Source organism: Neolamprologus multifasciatus, chromosome 13 (genome assembly GCF_963576455.1).
Source record: "Neolamprologus multifasciatus chromosome 13, fNeoMul1.2, whole genome shotgun sequence".
Taxonomy (NCBI): domain Eukaryota; kingdom Metazoa; phylum Chordata; class Actinopteri; order Cichliformes; family Cichlidae; genus Neolamprologus; species Neolamprologus multifasciatus.
Genome location: NC_140451.1, coordinates 27,666,734 through 27,688,412, shown reverse-complemented (window position 1 = coordinate 27,688,412; position 21,679 = coordinate 27,666,734). Strand labels below are relative to the sequence as shown.

At 40.4% G+C, this 21,679-nt stretch overlaps 1 protein-coding gene across 5 annotated transcripts in view; it reads right to left on the bottom strand.

Annotated features, from left to right (window-relative positions):
• wdpcp (WD repeat containing planar cell polarity effector) overlaps positions 1-21,679 on the bottom strand; it is an 85,856-nt gene that overhangs the window by 58,057 nt on the left and 6,120 nt on the right. For 3 of the 5 annotated variants that reach the window (XM_085183558.1, XM_085183556.1, XM_085183555.1), the window contains exon 2: positions 3,155-3,239. In XM_085183558.1, the coding sequence (XP_085039684.1) occupies positions 3,155-3,215 (61 nt within the window). In that variant the 5' untranslated portion in view covers positions 3,216-3,239. Of the gene's footprint in view, positions 1-425; positions 2,498-3,154; positions 3,240-15,288; positions 20,029-21,679 lie in introns of those variants that run through there. The other 2 variants (XM_085183557.1, XM_085183561.1) reach the window with 2 other exon arrangements.

Below are 21,679 nucleotides of genomic sequence, written 5' to 3'. Positions count from 1 at the left end.
AGAGAGAGATGAACATCTAGCTGTCAGGGAAAAGCAGAAGACAGATCAGCAATTTCGCACCGTGGGATAAACAATCGCTATCAGCCAGTGGCCTGTCCCGTCTGCCAGCACCACAGTTTAGATAAGACCCTGTGAGGGAGGAGGAGGAGGTGGTAGGGTGGGCTGGGGGGGGGTCCGAGCCAATATAGAAGGGGGGCTGAGGGGTATTAGTAAAGACAGGAGTGTGCCTTCACCCATCCCACCTAAGGGACAAACACTGATTTACACACATGCAACATATACATTTAAAAAAAGCAGATAAAGAGTCTGTGGACAGCTACAGAAACGTATGACCGACATACACGGGGCATGCAACAAGCACAAAAACACACACACACACACACACCCACATATATGCACACAGATAAATATACACACATACGCACACAAACTGCTGAGCTGAGACTTTTTCTGTGAGTGTTATTCCTGCAGGCCCCAAAACCATAAGCAGCCAGCTTCAGATTCGCACAACACATCGTTTCTTTATCGCTCCACTACTCTTGCTGCCTCTGCTGCTGCTCCTGAGGCCAGGTCACACTAATACAACAGGAGAGCTGATGGCAGACACACAAACACATATACCACACATACCGTATGGGGAAACATATGCAAAAATTGCTTGGTTTTAAAAATTAGGACAGATTCAGTCTTGCAAATGCATCTCACTGAAAACCCACAGCCTTAAGTAACAGTTTAGGGTTGCTTTCTGACAGACATAATATGATCTAGATGTCCTCAAATCACGTGGATCTGTGTTTTGAAAGAAAAACCTTTCGTGATCCATTTGTGTCACGGGAAATTCATGATTTATACTTTTGCATTTTATCCATGTACAGCAAAAAATGTAGTAGCTATAAATGCACAGGAGAAAATCTTACTAAATGCGCCAATCACAGTCATTGCAGACGCCATCTATGCAACGTGCACAGTGGCACAAGTTACAGCGTAGGGTTTCGGAAGAAGTTATTGCACACCTACAGCGCAGATTTAACACAGATGATGCAAGGAAAGATTTGTTTACCAAGAGACATCTGAAGTCCTGTCGCATATCCAGACGAACACATTATTAAAGTTCGAGTTGTTCAAAGTCGATCACCACATTTTACCTTACTTTTAATTATATCCTGTAATCGTATAATTTAATAGTATCCTGCTTAAGTGGGCAAAATTTCAAATAATGCTTAGCGTATAAAATCAGTGCTCAGTTTATTTCAGGTTTATTGTACTCTTGGTGCGTACTATATCTCCATGACATCAAAGAGAGCAAATATCCTTCACCCTATGGTCATTATAGGCAAACAGATCTGATTTATGCTTAGTGGAAAATCTACACCATAATCTATGACATAATTTGATGTCCACCTCCAGAGAAAAGTAACTACATGCCGGGTCTATGCAGGCTGCAACTGTTATGATTTGCCTGTTCAGCACTTTTTTGCCACAGCTGTTTAATTTATCAGTGACAGAACAACAATCATTGCCTCAGTATAAAGGATAATAATCATAGCATCAGTATAAGGACTTACAAAAGTCAGCAAATTCCTGGAGGGAGACTGCTAAAACTATTGGAATTGACGTGAGGGAAAGAAAGAAGTGAAAGAACTACAGAGACAAATATTTCTGCCGCTGAAAAAACAAAACTGACACAACAAAGACCGGGGATACAGGAGGGGAAAAAAGTCCTATATTCTATTTTGTTCTATTAATTTCAACCCGAGGTGTCCTTGTAAAAAAACATCAGGACATGATGACTTGGTGATTAGCACCACTTGATGCACCAACACATGAATAATTGCGGACACACGGAAATCAAAATCAGGCCTTTTGGTTCCCAAGCAGCAATGAAGCACAAGTAACAGAAAGATTGTAAGCTTGCTTCCTTTTTTGTCTACAATTAAGGAATTAAAAGGCTTCATACGGGATTTTTTTGTTATGCAAAATTCTCGGTTTTTCCACATAAGGACACAAACCCCAATTAATTCTGTGTTGATGTCCTCATGTGGCAGTCTCTAGATCAAATCAGCATCCTTATTTAAAATCTGTTGACTTCTGTTGAGGTCTCCCTATGCAACAGTAGTCGATCTGTCAGCGGTTATTAAAAATGTGATTAGCACATGCAGAACACATACACACACACACAGCATTTCATAGCACTGTACTGCTTTTCTAAGTTCTATACTTTTGTTTCTGAGGTAGGCGTATATGATGTAAGAAAGGTGGTGATAGGGAGCGTCACACCTCAGCGACCAGGTCTCTTCCCTCAGATGGATCTATCCACGTTTTCTCAGATAGCAGAAAACACACACAGCGGGGAGAAAAAAATAACAAACAAATAAGGAAATGTCACTGTCACCTATGATAAACACCCTCCCGTACCTCTGTGTGTACACATAGGCCGATACACACACACACACACACACACAGCCTCAGAGAGACACTATCTTCGCCTGAAGCTCAGCAGACTGTGAAAGACAAGACAGAAAGGAAGGGAAGAGAAAACAAGAAAATGGAGAAACGAGATGGACTGATAGGTGAAGAGTAGGGTACCTCACAAAAACTACCAGAAAAGTAAAACTTAGACCACACTTGGCCCAACAAGGCAGTTTCTCAATGTCAATAGTTTTCAGGTCTTGTACAGCACTGTTTGGAAAAAGCTTCTCAAAGCCAGATGACTCTTTTTAGTTAGCTTTTGTTTCATTTATTTGTATTTTTAAACTAGCGATCTTATAGTGGGAAAGGCATTTTAGCAAAATGGGAAGAAGTGAAGCTAGAAAGTGGATAAGATATTCAATTTTTCCTTGTCAACAAATCTGGAAGCCTTGGCCAACACATGGATGTCTTCCTGGTTTCTGTAACTGCTTGTGTTCAAAAAAGGTAAAAACAATATAAAGAATTTAAGGTATAAAAGGTATGAAATCAGGAGAAAGTGCAAACAGATTCGTTGAGAAATGATGTGAAGTGAAAGTCAGATTGCAAAAGTAGATCTAAGTACTTAGAATGTGCATCAACAAAGTGAGTGATGACAGAAAGAGCCAGAACAAGGCAGAGGGAGAAAGAGGAAAGGAGGGAATCCAGGAGAGAGGGGAGGGAGATTGAACATGTTGATAAGTTGTACCTTTAACTTGAAGTGAGCCCTTGGTGGACCACAAGTGCAGCTCAGCCAGGCAGAACGCCATCTGATGGAGGTGCGTAACCCAAGTCTGCGGAGAGGGACAAGTGAGAGAAAGAATAAATGAAAGACGAAGAAGAGGCAGACCAAACACGACCACAGATAAATATCTTAATGAGGAGACATAATAGACAGGGCCGTTTATGTCAAAGGGTCAAGCGAAGTGTTGCATGTAGGGACACGGGCCTACAAATACAAATGCATACACATTAATGACAACCAGAGATGAGGTGGTGTCCTTTTCCTTTTCAAAGTTTTTATTACTGATAGTGAAAAATAAAAGAGGGAAGGACATGAAGCAGTGGGTGGTAGAATATGCATACAGGAGAAAAGAGATACAGGACTTTTTGTTTGTTTGTTTGTTTGTTTTTTTCTCAATTCAAGCGCACAGTTACACCAGCAATCTAGCACTGCATTTAGATGAAGCAATGAATGATTTAGCCCATATTAATTAGTGGACCAGCGAATAAGATGCATTAACAAATACCTGCACTGACTAACCAGAACACGAGTGATGCAGTACCTTACCCTGCTCACGATCACTCACAAACCCCAGGTTATTGCTCAGAAAAAAACAAATGTAATCTTGACCTTAAACTCAGTGTAAGTGAAAACTAATTACATGATCAATGTGGCCAAATTCCACTAAAATCTGAACAATACTCTAGGAGCTGCTGCAATTCTTGTGAAAGTAGAAAAGTGCCTGTAAGCTTGACCTTGAACACACGCGAAGACTCATTAGGTGATCAATGTGCACTTGTCTGATTAAATTCTGAAAATGTTGTAGGAGGAGGAGTGATTCTTTTTAATTGTGGACAGATGGACGAATGGCTGTGGCATAAGTGCATCCTGGCACACAGGCCCAGTGGGGCCCTAGTAGGCTTGCAATGTGCTTGTGAAGTTTAATTCAGATAATACAGTATGCCAAGACAAAAGTAGAGAGAAAAAAAACTTTCAGCGGTGTCACACAAAAATATTATCAAGATCAACATATAATCAGAGTACAGCACTGCAGCCTGATTAACATTTAAAAATAGGAAATGTAACTTTCAGATTTTCCTATTATGTCTGTATTAGTGGTATGAGTGCTAGTGGTCGATTATCAGGAGTAGGACTAATGGCAAAACTCTTCTGGAGGCACACCTTCCTGCTACACCTGAATTACTGGTAAGATGGAATAACTGCAACTAATTAATACGAACATACCAAAAAGACAGACGTGTGCATGAACTCAGACTGACACCGAAACAAGGTCACAAGCGGTGATGCTCGCGCATTCATTCACACATCACTGTTGTGTAGTGAAGGACGAACACTTTGGGGCTGACAGCTCAGACAAACCAGTCAACATTCCAGATTCACAGCCTCTGCTTTCCTTCTTTATTACACACTTTATTCTCCAGGCAGTTTCCATTGCTTCCTTAAAGGGTTGAGCTGTGGCTGTCTTCTCATGCCCTTTGTTAGGTTTCCCCCTGTACTACCGTTGTCATGTGTTGTTGACTGGTTTTTAGTCAGACTGTATAAACAATAACCAAACTGCTGTGATGTTTCGGGGATAAATAAATAAAACCTTTCTCAGCGGAATAATAAAATCACAAGTGCTATCGCTACTGCTCTGAGGGATGATCTGATATCGTTGTGTTGGTGTTGTTCCCAGATCATCATGAAAATGTTGTTCCAGGTTCAACATTGCAAGTGACCAATCACATTATTGTGACGTTATTCTTTTGCGCACCAACCCATTCGTGCATTTATGAAATTCCAATGTTGCAAGGACAATATCAATTCTGCTTAGCGTTTATTAAAGGGTTAGGGTTAGGGTTAGGGTCAGGGTTAGGTTCCGTTGATCGGCGGACAAAGGCGGTTTCTCGCAGCTTAAGTACAGTTTTTTGTTTTACGCCGTTTTTTTCCGAAGTCGCAAAAGTATGACATCACAACATTCTGATTGGTCACTTGCAATGTTGATCCTGGAACAACCTTTAGTATGATGATCTGGGAACAACACCAACATGAGGATATCAGATCGTGCCTGCTCTGAGGGTCGCAGTTATTAGTTGTTGCCATCAAGGGAGTTGAAATGTCTGAAAAGCGCAAATGAAAAGCTTTCCCTGTTAGTTACTCCCTATTGATTGTTCACTCTCATGCTCTTTATGCTTCTTGTAAAGCTGCATACTGTCCTAAACTTAAGGAACGGAGATGCACATAGTGAGGCTGAGAGCAAAGCAAAGAATAAACTAATGGAAACATAAATGATATAAATGCACTCAGCTGAAATGAGGACTAATATTTATCTAGACAGTGAGGCTTTGGTTTTCTCCCGCAAAGGAAAATTACCAGAAATGCAATAAAAATATATTTCTCCACCAGCTCTGTTTGAGTGGGGGTTTAATTTACTCAAGCATAAAATACATTTTTAATCAAATTGCCAAGAATAAAAGGAATATGCATGGACCTCTGTTAAGTAAGGTAACACAGACTCATTGCTTTAAATATATGCAGACCAAATGTGCTTATGTGTGAACATTTGTGCTCACAAAAATTCCATTTTGAGCCTGGACAAAATCCTGCTTTACATGTCATATTGTAGGGTTTTTACATAAGATATGAAGCACCCTGAAGTGACTGTTGTTGTGAACTGATGTTAAGTAAATAAAATAAAATTGAGAGTTAAATATGCACTTATTAAAAAGCCTAGGAGAGATTTGATTGCATATACTACTGCTCCAATCTATGAGACTAAAATCCAACCAGGGATGAACTCAGATTAGCCCACAGATAAATCTTGATGCTCCTCACAGGACAGTGCAGGATCTCTGTATAGTTTGTATGTTTCACAGCATTGCTGTGTTAGCCATTAACTCCTCTATCTGTGCAGTTAATGCTCTCCGCCTTTCCCTCTCTCTTATTTTCTGTAGTTAATGCTGAGAGGGGACTCTCTCTTATCTTTGCCCTCTTGGTCCTCTTGGTGTGGGGAGAAAAAAAAATCCCATTTTGCCACTCAACTCCCAAAACTACAAGTTCCAACAAAAATACATGTAGATAACACAGGGCTAGCATGGCACAGTGGTGATGGTGAAACGAGTTTACTGACATAAGAGGATTCTTTCATCCTCCCCTAACCAGCTTTTTTTTTTTTTCTTAAGAGGAAGTCAGCTCTTTTGGACTGAAAACCTAATTTCAGACAGCTTTCATTCTGTTATTGCCAGTCTGGCTAGCCTAAAGGTTCTGTTTTGAGGAGATGTCTGGGTCTCTGGAAATAGAGGAAACAAGGAGATGTCTGATGGGGATACAGAAAATGAGAGCACAAATAGGGGAGTTTGTACTGGACAAAAATTAGCCCTGTGGTCACATATGTATCTGAGCAGTTGGGCAGGATAAAGCAACTGAGGGTGAGATCGTTCACACTAGGTATATGAGGAGACATATACTGCATTGCCAAAAGTATTCACTCACCCATTCAAATACTAAGTTCAGGTGTTCAAATCACTTCTTTGGCCACAGGTGTATAAAATCAAGCACATAGGCATGCAGACTGCTTCTACAAACATTTGTGAAAGAATGAGTCGTTCTTAGGAGTTAAGTGAATTCCAGTGTGGTGACAGGATCCCACCTGTGCAACAAGTACAGTCATGAAATTTTCTCACTACTAAATAATCCAAAGTCAACTGAAGTAGAAGTGATTGGGAATGACAGCAACTCAGCCATGACGTGGCAGGCCTCGTAAAATCAGAGAGTGGGTCAGAGGATGGTGAGACACGTAGGGCGCAGGGGTCTGCAACTTTCTGCAGAGTCAATCACTGCAGACCTCCAAACTTCATGTGATGTTCAGACTAGCTCAAGAACTACTGTGTGATTTATTTATTTTTTTGTACAAGTTAGGCTCAGTCCCTTAGATCAGCGGTCTCCAACCTTTTTTGCGCCACGGACCGGTTTATGCCCAACATTATTTTCACGGACCGGCCTTTAAGGTGTTGCGGATAAATACAACAAAATAAAACTAGTACCTTTACTGAAAAAAAGAAGATTTATTCATAACACACGTGAAAAGACCCAGGAAAACCGAGTTAACGATAAAAACGATAACAAAATAACGTTGAAAACCAATAAAAACCCTGAAAACCATACATTTCACACCTGAGCCTCAACTCTCGCGGCCCGGTACCAAACGACTCACGGACCGGTACCGGTCCAAGGCCCGGGGGTTGGGGACCGCTGGCTTAGATCCAGTGAAATAAAATCTTAAGGTTTCAGCATACCAAGACATTTTGGACAATTTCTTGCCCCCAACTTTGTGTCTTCTCATCCAACATCGGTGTCTGACTTCACAGAATTTTTGATCATTCTGAAAGAATGATCAAAAATTCCCATAAACACATTCCAAACCCTTCTGGAAAGCCTTCCCAGAATGTTTGAAGCTGTAATAACTCCTAAGGCTGAGCTGACATCCTATTAAGAATAGGATGTCACTCAAAGCAGTATAGTACAGCGGTCCCCAAGCCCCGGGCCATGGACCGGTACCGTTCCCTGAGTCGTTTGGTACCGGGCCGCGAGAGTTAAAGCTCAGGTGTGAAATTTATGGTTTTCAGGGTTTTTATCGTTAACTTGTTTTCCCTGGGTCTTTTCCCGTGTTGGAGTTGTGCGTCTTATTTTGAAAGAAATATTTACGCATTACCATAGCAACCAGAGTGGATTAAGGGGCAGAGAGGAGGATGTTACTCTCAATGTTGTTGGCACATTTCAGGAGGACGCTGCTAATAAAGTTACACAAACGAATTCGTGTTTATTATTATATTTATAAAACACCAGTTTTTGTCTTTGTTGTATCATTTTATTTTGTTGCATTTATCCACGACACCTTAAAGGCTGGTCTATGAAAATGTCTGACATTAAATCAAAAAGGTTTGAGAGAAGAGCTTGATAAAAAAAGAAAAAAGAAAAAAGCAAAATGATAAAAAAAAAAAAAAGTAGTCTATTCGCTTTTGTTGATTATCAAAGTTCTGGTTATTAAAACAAGTCAATGACTGAGTTCCATATAAATGTTTACTATGCGCATCATATTTTAATTTAGTTATTTAAAGTGTAGTGCTTTGCTTAATTCATCTATGTTAGAAAATCATTTGAAGTTTTGTTTCATGATGGCATAATCTGAGGACAAAATATTGAAAAATTATTAAACAGAACCATTTGTGCTTTTTAAATATCAAATGCTAAATCAATGCATTACTCTGCATGAAGTTTCCCTGTTTGTTTGTTACAGTGACTGGTGCACCTAAAGACTTCAACATTTGCATACATATAGTACATAGACAAACAAGTGCACGCACACACACTCACACAGTACTGCCCAGGTCCTGGACAGCTGCCACACACATTCTGGTTTCTGGCTGGGGTTGCTGTGGGTTACCTGTCCCCCTGCAGAGCTTTGTGGGGGTGTACAGAGGAGCTAGGTGAGGGGTTGGAGGGGGTCTAGGTTATTGTACCCCGTCTTTACACTAGTAAAGAGACTGCTTTAACATCAAAGGGTGGAGAGGGAAAACATACGACTCCCCTTTCAAAGACAGTCCACAGGAACTACGACCTTGCCTGCTCTCTGCATCTCTTCTCTACTCTCCTTTCACTGTCCCCTCTGGGTGGTTACTGAGTGTATGAACAGTTATGTGTGTGTGAAAGACAGAGAGACCGAAAGTGTCTTTGTAAGTGTGTACTTCGATATGTGTACATGTGTCTGTCACAGACACATCGGCATTGGCTGAGAGTGTTTTAACCTTGCGAGTCTGTTTGTATGTAATGGCAAAATTAAGTCCTGGAACACTAGTAGCAGTGACCTAAAAGGTGGTTTTGAGCACTTTAGAAGATGTTATAGGTTTTCTGGATCAAAATGTACCTTATAGTTAAATCAATGAGTGTGTGTGTTACCTTACTTATAGACTGTTGTTGTTATTTTTGAACATTTGATTAACAAAACTGTATCCTACGCCTGAGGAAATGAAACTCTTCTTAAATAAAACATTAACTTTTTTTTTTTTATTGTAATCCTGGTATTCTTTTGGAGGAAAACACATTTCTTTGGATGACACCAAACATCCAACAAAGGATCCAACAAACAAAAAACAAAAAACACATATTGACCTCCATGCATATGGAAAGATCTCATTTTTTTTGTGGGGCAATTTTCAAACTTCTTGTTTACAATTACATAACCTCACTAACCTGCGTTGCTTTAAAGCTGCATTCTTTTTAATGGTCACCGGAGGTGAACCTTTGGTGGTTGCACCAAAATGGCATGAACTTCTGTTGTAGAGAAGTTCATGGCAACAACCCTCACCTCCCTTGCTCCCTTGTGACCTCAGTAAAAGTTCCTAACAACATTATGGGTTTAATTGCTAGTGTGATTTTAAATAAAATGTGAAGCTCATTTTGTAAATTATGGTAAGTGTTAAGAGCCAGGAAGAAGGATTAACCAATGTATGAGCGTCCACAGTTTGAGCCACTGCTTGCTTATTAAATCTGGTTTCACAACACAAAAATGTTACAAAAAATGCTCAAGGTCTCATAACAGGAATTCAGTAGCCATGTCTACTTCTAGACTGTCTATATTCACAAGAGATGTTAAAACTTTGCAATGAATCGAGGGTCTATTAAGGTTGTGGTCCAGATCTCAAGCCACTGCAATCAGAATGAGACTCAGTCGGTAAGCCTGCCTTCGTTTTGTGACATAACATCTCAAGAATCCTCTCCTACAGGTGTGTACTCTTGTTTTCTTCTCCCCCAAGCTTCTTTCTAACAGACAGATGAAAATGCCAGAGGCATTTCTGTCACCCAGTGCACTGGCCCCATCGCTGCAAGAAGACTGATGTGATAAATTACGGGGTTAAAGAGCTGCCATGGGGTGACTGACACAAGGCCATCACAGCCTTGCCTCATTCCGCCGCCCTACAACACACACACAAACCTCACTAAACATCACACACATACCGCAGTTCCCTTCTCACCTACCTGGCTCTGTGTGAATTTGTCTGTCACTTTTCCCCCTCCTCTTTTCCTCACGTACCTTCACTTATCATCCCTCTACCTACTTGTCCCTTGTCTTTTATCTTTTCCCCCCCACACTTTCTAGTCTAGTTTTTCTGAGGTACCTCCTATTAGAAATGCATTAAGCTTTCTGACCCTGTCTGCAAGCGTTCACTCTCTCCCTGGCAATTTCTGCTCACCTCATTCTTTGTCTTGTCGCTCTCAAAGGACACTGTTTCAAATTTTATGACTTTTTTCCCCCACAGGTTTTATCTCCTACATACACCCTCAGCTGCTGGCTTGTTTTGTTTAGGCTCTTGGAGAGAAACTTGGCAAACATGAAGAACATACAAAGACAGACCAAAAGGTACACACCCAGAGAAAGATAATTGGGGTAGTGGGGCAGTGTGTAAATACAGTATTTTCAAACCTAAGGTCGGAGTTTCTGTCAAGTCTCAGTCACTGACTGCATCGACACACGCACTCATGTATTCAGCGGACACACTCGGGCACTCAGATCAGTCCTACGTTGTGTACACTTCAATCTCTCAAATGTCTGATACGTGAACTCACACAGCACTCCAGAACATGCGTATGCATGGAAAGGGATATATATTATGGTTGGCGCATATTCTCCTATCTTTTGATTCCTAAGGAAATGTACACATGCATATATTTGCATACATATGAAAGGATGCACAAAGAGTCACGTGAGCGCTTATCTTCACCATACCCTTGAGGTGCAAGTCCTCAAGCTCTCAGCGTTGTACCAAAGTAAAGGAAGGAGGGCAGAATATGAAACCAATGTGTTTATATAATAATGATAACAATGAGCACAAAACAAAGAATGCAAGCAGTCAAAGAGCTCGAATGTACACACTATTACATGCCCATATACGGAAGGGACGGAGATAAGACGAGTGGACGAGTCTTGTGCAAACTTTTATGAAAAGTCGCTATGATAGCAGCTCCCAACCAAGCCTATCCCTGCTGCCAAAGGGCGAAAGGAGAGGTACACCCTGGACAGGTTGACAGTCTATACAGTCTAAAAACAGGCATCATATTTATTTCTCCATGAGTATGCACAAGGTGACAGTGGGCTGACTAGTTATGGGTGAGAGGAAAGAGAGGAGAGCAGAGAGAGAAAGGACAAAAACTGACTATGGAAGAACTAGAGTTTAATAATAAGTAATAATTAAAAGCAGAGTGGTATGTAAACAGATAGTGAGTGAAAAAGGTGACTGAAGAAGAAATGCTCAGTACATCATGGGAAGCCACACAGCAGCTAAACCTATCTGAGCATAATCCAGAGAGGGTTCAGTCACCTGATCCTGCCCTAACTATAAGCTTTATCAGAAAGGAAAGCTTTAAGCCTAATCTTAAAAGTAGAGACAGTGTCTGTCTCCCAAATCTGAACTTAGACCTGGTTTCATAGCTAATTGTAGAACAATTTCTTAACTACCTTTTTATTTCAGTTCAGTTAAGTAAAACACTTAATAATGGAGCCAGGTTCCATAGTTAAGGTTTAATTACTGCTACCTTAAAAGCCTCAGAGCCCCACCTCTGAAAAGTCATAAAACACTTTACTAACCAACTGATACCTCCATGGTGGCTACATCCATCTTTTATAAATTATATGGTGGCGTAATAAATATTATAGCCTTTAGTTGCTACTATTGGGCCTCAGGGCTCTAGTCATATTCTTGTCAGCATATCTGTCCTACCAGTCTTTCAAACACTCTAGTTCTGTGGTTTCATTAAAGACCTAAGGCATTACAGAACTCCACCCACTGAGGGGAGATAAAGAGGGGACAAAGTGAAGGGTGTGAAGCCTTGTGGCGAATGTATGTACTTAACCATGCACCAACAACCACAAGTACAGTGTATGTTCTCAGCTGTCCCATTACAAGAAAGACTGTTTGACAGAGAAGAGCAGAGAGTGGGCAAAGTGGCGCCAGGCAGCAGGCTGAAAACCTTTTATACAGAGTCCCACAGGAGCCCATTGAACTGTCAGCAGAAGAAGAATAGAAGTGATGGACAGCTGGAAGAAAATGACGCGAAGGTAATACTATTCAAAACAGGCGGCAGGTACAGTAGCTCTGCGTGAATTCGAATATCTGTCCATTTTTTGGAGGACATGACATTCAGTGGGAAAACGAATCATTACATGACCTCTGGGCAACGATACTGTCAAGAGAGTTTGTGTCTAGAAGCATATGTCTAGTGTTGTGCGCAGAAGAAAGTGATCGCTTGAAGCACTAGTTCAGGTTTGGAGGGCGTGAGGAGGTGAGGAGTTGAAAAGTTCAGAGGGAAACAAAGTGGAGACACACACAAATATACAAAAAAAAGAATAAAAAAAATTAAGTATATTAGTCAGTGGAAAAAAGGGGAAAAAAACACTGTTAACTCTGTGTTAGGAACTATAAATGAGGCTTACCATGTGCGAACAGAGCCTCAAATAACGAGCAGTATGGCTGATATTTCTTGGCTGGGCTGTTATGAAAGCTTTTTGCTTTCACTGTTATGAAAGCTTTTTGCTTTCATAACAGGCTTTTATGGGGGAAATGACTCGCATCATCCAACTGTCATCTTTGGCATTAAAGAATTTTACCTTCTTTAAGAGCTTTGAACCTCTCCGTATCAACACTTGAGAATAGCCAGATAAAATACAAGCACAGGAGAAAAATCTGAGTGATGAAAACTGTTTTTAGGAAGTTATGAGGGTTAGTGGTCCCACGATCTTCACTTCTATTTTAACAACATAAAAGACATCAAAGGAAAATGCCACATCTTGTGATATGACAAGTTAAGGTGGAGAGAAAAAGAAATAAATATCAGCCACTTAGGAGTCTTATGAGATCTACAACTCAAGATTTACATTTCTGTTTGTGGAGGCTCTAATCTGCCAACTATAGATTTCTTTAATAATTTTTTTTTAAGATATGTTATAATGACTTTTACATAAGTGGCCACTACGCAATTATTTCACAAGGTATGCATTTCTAATTTCGAAGCCAAAGAGGACATGTTTTTTTTCTTGTCTTTATCAGCTGTTTCCTCATGAGAACATCTGTTTTTATAGGCATTTGAATATATTTGTTTTTTGATTTACATTTCATCCTCCCTTTTCTTTTTTGTTATGATTTGCAAAAGATTGAGAGACTGTTAAATAATATAAACAAAAATAAAATACAGACAAAATCTTTCTCCTTACACAATCTTTTGGACTCTCTGTGTGCCTGTGCTTTTGTGTGTAAGTACAAGAAAAGGAGGGAAAGGACAAGAACGGGGAGACGGAAAGATGTGTGGAGGCGCTTCTAAGCACACGCGTAAACATCATTAGAGGAGGTAATGGAGGGAGGAAGGTGGGAATGAGGGGAAAACCTTTTTTCCAGCAGAGGTATTTACCCAACGCCTGGAGCAGAAACACAAACAAGTACCAGTAATGACTAAGAGTGGTGATGAGAGACAGAGAGAAAGAGATGTTTGGTGGAAAATGTGCAACTGATTGGGCAGAAAATGTGGTCTCCCAGCAAAAGAGAGTGAGACTTCCACCTTGAAGCCAATAAAATGTTTGAACAAGCAAAAATTTCTACATTTAGCCAGGATTAAAAAAAACACTTGATGGTGGTCGTCTTTCATTCCTGTTCAGCTAATAGTTCTAATCCAGGCAAGTGTTTCACTAAAAGCTGAGTGTTTTGCCCTAAAGCAACACCTAAGGCCAGGAAAGGCAATACTTCCAAACCAGCGGCACAATTGCCCGGCTTCAAAGAGATTCTCGGGGACTAGGAGCCTCTCTGGTGTCTGTCCCCTGTCACAGCGAAGGTGACGCGTGTCACACTGACCGTGGTTTTGTTTATGTTGTTGGATTTTCTTCTTTTAAAGCTGTCTGGTGCCCCGTTGTTTGCCCCTCACCTTCTGACCATAAACAGCAAACACACAAACACACAAACATACACTAAATGTGCACAGACACATTCATAAAAACACAAAACATATGGCTCAAACATGAAAAATTGTCTTACTTTTTCATTCATTTATGAAGCAAATTACCTGCCCAAAATTATCAGTTAATAATAAAAAGTACACTCATGCACAGAGATGCAAATCCCTCTCATAATGAAGACACAGAAGATCATTCTTGCTTAAATATTAAGTGCTTAAGTATTAACATAAAGCCGACAGCAATGCTGGTAACCACTACAAAGTGCACTTCACAGTGATTGCCACAGCTACTCTACTGTAGAAATTATTTTGCTCCATATTGACATGATAATATCACCAGCTGCTGCAGATCTATTGGCTGCACATCTATGATGTCAGTCCTCCCTGTCTACCCAAAGGTGCTCTGTTGTTACAGAGATTGGGTGGCTGTGGAGGCTTTTGGGGACTAGTTAACTTATTATCGTGTTAAAAAACAAACAAAAAAAGTTGGGTACCCTGTGGTCATAAAGGGATGGACATGGTCAGCAATAATACTCAGGTATGCTGGGAAGAGTAAAGAGCGCCAAGAAATTATCCCCGACATCATAACATTTTCAGTCTGGCACCAACAACCACTCAAAGTCACTTCAGTCACCTGTCTTCTTCATTCTCATGCTCACTTTAAACTTTAAAAGACCGCGTCCATGTGCCTAAATGCACAGACTTGTCGTCATCTAATTGGCTGACTAGATATATGCGTTAACAAGTGTATATCCACTCATTAAAAGTGATTGGCCACTTAACTATTTTTTCTTCTCACACGCAGGTGTAAGCACCTTAACCCTGGAGAACCCATGGGGTCAGATCCGACCCCACTGGATTACTAGGGAAACCATGGGGTCAAATTTGACCCCATGGGTTCTCCAGGGTTAATATCAGTAAGCACAAACCAATTTCAATACAGAGAAACTAGTTTTTGATTTGAATGGTCCATGTATAATGCACCTTTGCAAAGTTTCAAGACCAAGAAAGGCGTTAGCTTTGTTTTTGAGTCTGTGCGCACATCCACAAAACATTGACCTTAGCTGAAACTTCCCTGTTGTGTACTTAACCACATATGCGCACTCAGGTACACACATACACACCTGTCAAGGTCTCAGGAAGACCAGGGCCTTTTAAGGTTGTTGTCAGATGCACTGAGAGAGATAGACCGAGGCAAAACGAAAGGTCACAATGAACGTCCCCTAGACTTCTCAGCGGTCTTATTTTGCCGTCACACACTCACACACACGCTGTCTGTCACCTCCCAGACGAGGCCATGACACCTTGGACACCTCTCAGCAGGCAGTGCCTCCCTCTGTCCATCTGTCTTTCTGACAGGTTGACATGGCGCAGAGCGGTCGGACGTCGATGACACTCAGAGCAAGAGGTTTGTTCTCTTTGCTGTGACCTCAGAGATGGACACTGGTGTCCTATCTCTGTTCTCCCACCGCTGCCGTCAACCTAGAAGAGGAAATAAAATCCTTTCTCGCATCGACTCCCAACTCTTCTTCTCTTTAGCTGGCAGTTGTCTGTCATGAGCATCACTGCAGGGTCTATGTGGAGACTGCAATGAACATAATCTACAGATTAAAACCAATTCTATGACAGCAGCTGTAATAATCAAACAGCTTGTCCAATTCATAGATTCTGAAGGAATTTAGTCAAAGATGGTGTTAAAATCTTAAATTTGATAAAGTATTTGGTAAAGGAAAACAAATTGCCCGTGAAGTTTAACTATAAAATCTTGGCATAATGGTATGATGGGGACCGAAGTCACGAAGGCCAACAAATCAACACAGTACTAATATAAATATGAAACAGCAGTAGGAAAAGTATAAGTCCTCATCAGTGGATTTCTTGCTGTTGTTTAGGTAACAGGAATATCACTTGAGTGGTTAATCAAACTTAACAATTTCATAAAAACTACAAATGAAAAAAGAATAACTTTTTAACCAAATATTTCTGAATATATAAAGAGTAACCAGGTTACTTTTTAAATTACCATGCTACCTAGCTTTTTTCTTAGACTATATATAGTACAGTTTGCCTTGACTTTAAAGGTGCCCAATAGAATCTAATGCTCTAGTGCAGCGGTGCCCAACCCCCGGGCCTCGGACCGGTACCGGTCCGTGAGTCGTTTGGTACCGGGCCGCGAGAGTTGAGGCTCAGATGTGAAATGTATAGTTTTCAGGGTTTTTATCGGTTTTCAGCGTTATTTTGTTATTGTTTTTATCGTTTACTCGGTTTTCCTTGGACTTTTCACGTGTGTTATGGATAAATTTTCTTTTTTTTGGTACTAGTACTAGTTTTTTTTTGTTGTATTTATCCGCGACACCTTAAAGGCCGGTCCATGAAAATATTGTTGGGCATAAACCGGTCCGTGGCGCAAAAAAGGTTGGGGACCGCTGCTCTAGTGTCAACAGAAAAACAAAAATAATAGAAGAATACTACAAACTACTAGGTGTTGTGGAACTTCAACATTAGTTGCTACTGTACAAACATAAGAAACATGCAAAGCCAAAGCAGACTATAGCTGTCAAAAAGTCAAGAACAAGAAACAGAAATGAGACAAAGTGGAAAACTTCAGCAGGTAACGCTAAAGGTCTGCCAGCTGTCTGCAGTCACTTCCAAGCAGTTAGGGGTGGAGTGCTATCTTTGGTTCTTTTCCAGGCAAGCATCTCTGGTGAAAGTGCCCATCCCCTGTCAAGCAGTATAATGTTTTTGATATGAATCTATTCAATCTAATGAATCTAATCAGTAAGGATTATTTAGACCATAATCGAGCAGCCCTAAGTGGAAACCAGTTTCTTAATGTCTTTCTATACCTGTTCACCATTATCTGCTAGACGAAATGTTAAAATCTCCAAAAACTGCATGCATTTATGCATACGCATAAAAGCCATTACCTTGGTTACAAAGGGTTTGTATAATAAACAAAAAACCCCAGGTAAAGTTTGGCCTTTGTATCTCTACGGTTTTCTGACGCATTTTCAGCTTTCCATCAGCACAGAGTCTGATAATTTGCTGCCTGCAGTGAAGAGGTCAGTGAAACTGGTGAGGAGGTTTAAAATCAGAGTACAAAATAAGACAACAGTGCACACACAAGTACGCACACACGTACACACACACATTTGGCTATTCTCCATCTGTCTGAGAGCCCAAGCATCCAGCCGTGCGTAAAAACAGCACTGTCCTGCCCAACACTCCTCCAAGAGTACAGTCATTATGGGACTGAATGGCATGGCCTGCACCCCATGACACACGTGCACACACACGCGTGCGCACGCACACACATTTCAGTGTTGTGTTCTTTTAGACTCATGACCTATCTTTACTTCCCTTTGACACACACATGCAGTCTTACAGGTTCAGTTATACTTCAAGCTCGGGTCCTCTACCTGAGGCCTGGGAGCTTTTATATAAAGGGAAATTTTACAGCACTCATTTCTGTTGTACATGCAGGATCGTTGGGTCAAGTCATGTCTTGTCAGACCCTGTATCCTGTTTCCATTGAGCTTGACAGTTAAGAGTAGCACAGGGGCTGCACAGGGCCCCGTGTTAAACACATTCACCCTGCAGTTAGCCCTGTCTGACTTAAAGAAAACAGCTCATCTTTCACATCAAACAGCTATACAAACTTTGACACACCTACAACTCAAAGTTTACCTCAATTAGTTGAATAGCTACAGCTGACTGTCAACCATTTTTTCATCCTGTTTTAAACCCCCCCAAAAAACTTCATGTTTCCATTACATATAATGCCATCTGTACATTTAGTAATTGCTCATCATTATGTGGGTAAGTTAAAAAGAACACTAGCAAAAGCCTTAAGTCTCAACTCCTTTAACAGTCTTTAACAAGTTGGATTTTTAACTACAGGGCCATTATTATTTGCATAAGTACAATTTAAGTATTTGCCATCATGCTCCTGGTAGACACCTATAATATAATAAATTATTGTCTAGATGTTCCATGTCACTCAAAAGCATCCAAAACACAAACCTTGCCATCCACAACTTTTCATCTTTATGCGTGCCAGGCTAAGGAAAGGTTATACACATAGCCATGATTGGTAAAATAATTATACTATACCACTACTACTACTACTACTACTACTTCGCCTCCACTTTGTGTCACTACCAGTAATTTTACCTTTCATCATTTGAAGTCATCCAATGTCATGGACTTCCTGTGGCATATAAAAACCTAATAGATTTGCTTCAGCCAGTTTGCTTTACAGGTGAAGTCACAACTGTGATTGGTGGAAAGTGAAATTAGTCATTAGCTGTCCAATCAACTTAAAACCAGACTGAGTAAATACAATCCTATTTAAAATAATTATTTAACAGAATAAACAATATTTTATTCGCTTTACTTGTGATTTTCCTTGAGGGGAAGATCAAAAGCTCTTTGAGGAGTGCCAATATTTTTCTACACTGTATTTGAAACAGTGCAGATGAATCATGTGACTGTGGAAACAAGTTTCCCAACGCCATTCTCTATAATGTGTGACAGAACCTTCCCTTCACCCCCTTCTCTCCCATGCATGCCCATAGGCTTAACGTCGTCTGGGTGGGACGATCCCGCCGGCTCACTGTCGGCACGGCAACGAGTGCTATCCTGGCTAACATCTGCTGCACGACCCGGGGCCACTCAGAATGGGCCTTAATCCCCACACAGCCATGTTGTGGGGGAAAACATTCTTTCCTTTTAGAAAGAGCAGACAAACAGGGACAGGCGGTGTTGCTGGTAACCTGCAGGCAACTGGCCTCTTGGAAGGACCTGGAATGCTGTCGGTTACGTGGCCCCCAATTGTGCCACGGCCCATTATGGCTGTGCAGAGGGGTGTGACCGCCAGCATCGGCAGCAAGTTGCCATCGCTGGTCCAGTTGGATGGATTTGGATTTTGAAGTTAATGAAAGGTGGTGCGAGTGGGCTTGCTGGGGTGGGTCAGAGGGGGGTTTGTGAGCCAGACTTGTTATGCTAAAACAACAGTTGCATTGATAAAAACAAATGTGAACCACATTCCACTCTGTCCTCTCCTGTGCAAGCTTGCCACCACGTCAACTGGCTGTGGGTCCAGGATATTGTTGCTGCAGCATTTCTGGTCATCCTTCAGTGAGTTTTCCATGCGTTGGTTGCCGTCAACAGCAGAGAGAACAGGGAATAAGTTTTCAGTGAGGACCCAATGCACAACATGTGGCAGTTTAGTGCCCCCTTGTGGGCATGGTAAAGAGAAAAGGTGCTCTGGAAGCACATAAATACACCTACAGACACTTCTAGCAAGAATCATTCAAAGTCATAACACGACAAGCGAACAACTCTCCCCTCCGAAACAAGCCGAGCCATGATCCTTCATATTACTGTTTCTGATAAAGATCTTCTCTGAGGAAATGAAGACGGAGCCCCATCAATCAGTCCATCAATTGCTGTGAAATATGTATTTGTCTTAATATAGAGTTTGATTCCATCAAACCCATTTCACGGACCATTTCCCTATGCAAACACCTCTGGGAGAAAGAGGAAGGGAGATTGGCAGAGTGTGGGTGAGGCTTGCTCACAGGAAGAAACACACCTCTGTGTACATTATGAGATTTAATTGAATAGTTCTGCATCAGTGCCAAAAAGTTACGTTAGTGTGTTTGCAGAGGTCTGTGTTCTTATTGATTGAGGGCTTAGTTGGGTTTTTTTTATATCATCATCATCATCATCACCATCATCATCATTTTCACAGCAAGCCAACATAATCAGAGTGCTTCTCAGGTTTCAATCACAGACAGTGAAAGGAACCAGCTCAAGAAATAGCAAAGTTATGACAGTCTTGTGTTTTGGATTAAGCTTGGACTTTAAGTTTCCACTTAAAGCTGTTTTGCCCATTTCAGTTTAGTTAGAAAATGTTTAGCTAGTTTTAGTCTAAATTATGCAAGAACTGACATTTGTCAGGGCAAGATTTAAGAACCGCAGAACAACACCTGAAACACACAAATTAGAAAATTATAGCTGTTACTTTGTGGGTTAGATGATGCTCAGAATTATGATCATTTTTGTTTTTTGTTTTTGGGAGCGCATATGTGAGGATGGATGACTGCAGACCAAATCTAAAGGGAACAAATAAAGTAACCCAAACCTGAACATACATGTTTACTTATTCCAAACATGTAGTTTAGTATGGTGACATTTCCTCTACATTTCATAGTGCACAAAATCTTTAAAGTTAGGGGTTTGTTTTTTTTCTAAATTTTTGTTTTGTATTAATTTCACATAAATCAAATGTTTTTACACACCGATTTAGCTTTCACTTGAAAATATATAGGCCCGGACCTACAGCAGTTCAGGTGCAGATAATGGGAGGGAAATATGAAGTTAACATAAATGATTTTTATGTAGGGGAATTAAAAGAATTTGCTGGTACTATTATATGTACAACCATTTAATTAAAATTCAATTAGGATAATTTTTTATTGTAAATAAAAGATTAAATTCAGTGGGGTCAGGGGAAGAACGTTAATTATCAGCGATTCAGAAGATCTGACCCGCTCCATTTTATTTATCACAAAACAAAAGACTGTTTTTTTTTACTTTTAAAGCTAAAGCATAAATCGTATGTGGAATGATTAGGTTGAACTTTTAGTAAAAACTACACAATTTAAAACAAAAAAAGTTGAGAACAAATCTGGGTGTAGGATTCGAGCATTCATACATGACCTTTACAGCTTCTTTTTAACCATTTGTCTCTCTCTGTTTGCCTTTATGTGTCATGTTACCAGACCTTTAATATTTTATGTCCCACAATCCTTGCTTAGACGTCACCTTCTACATTAGGTAATCTACCTCACTAACACCATTTACATGTACCCCTTTTCACAAACGTATGCTCTTTTTATACAGTGCTAACAACCCCAGTATATCATTAAATAATTGCCATTTTAACTTTTTTTCTTAATTGTCCTTACTTGTTTTACTTCATATTTTAAATTGTATTTCATCATATGGGTTTAAATGATGCATTGAATGTGTCTTGTATAATTTGTGTATATAATTGTGTATAATTTGTATGTGTATGTTCTGTTCTTCTGTTTTTTAATCCACACCTTCTTGCTTGAAGCACATGTGGCTGCTAACTTTCCTAAACTTTCCTTGTATATTTTTTGGAATAGGTTTAGACAATGCACTGTTGCGAAAACGGTTTTCATGTTTAAGACAACTGAGCAGTGCCGTGTTACAGCGTGGGTCTAGATTAAAAAAGGAGTCTGAATCCCTTTTCATGTCAAATTCCAGTAAAACTGACAGCTGTTCCCATTCTGCTGCCAGCCTGCTGCAGCAACAAGTGCTTTTGGATAGTCTTCAATACAAATCCATCAGCAGCTTTTTCCAAGTGCTGCGTGAAGAGTCATCTATGACTTACAGGTAAACTGCAGCCATATACTGACATCTAGTGAATTATTATGGTTACTGCAAATAATATCCCAACAGGATGGGGCCACACAAGTTCAA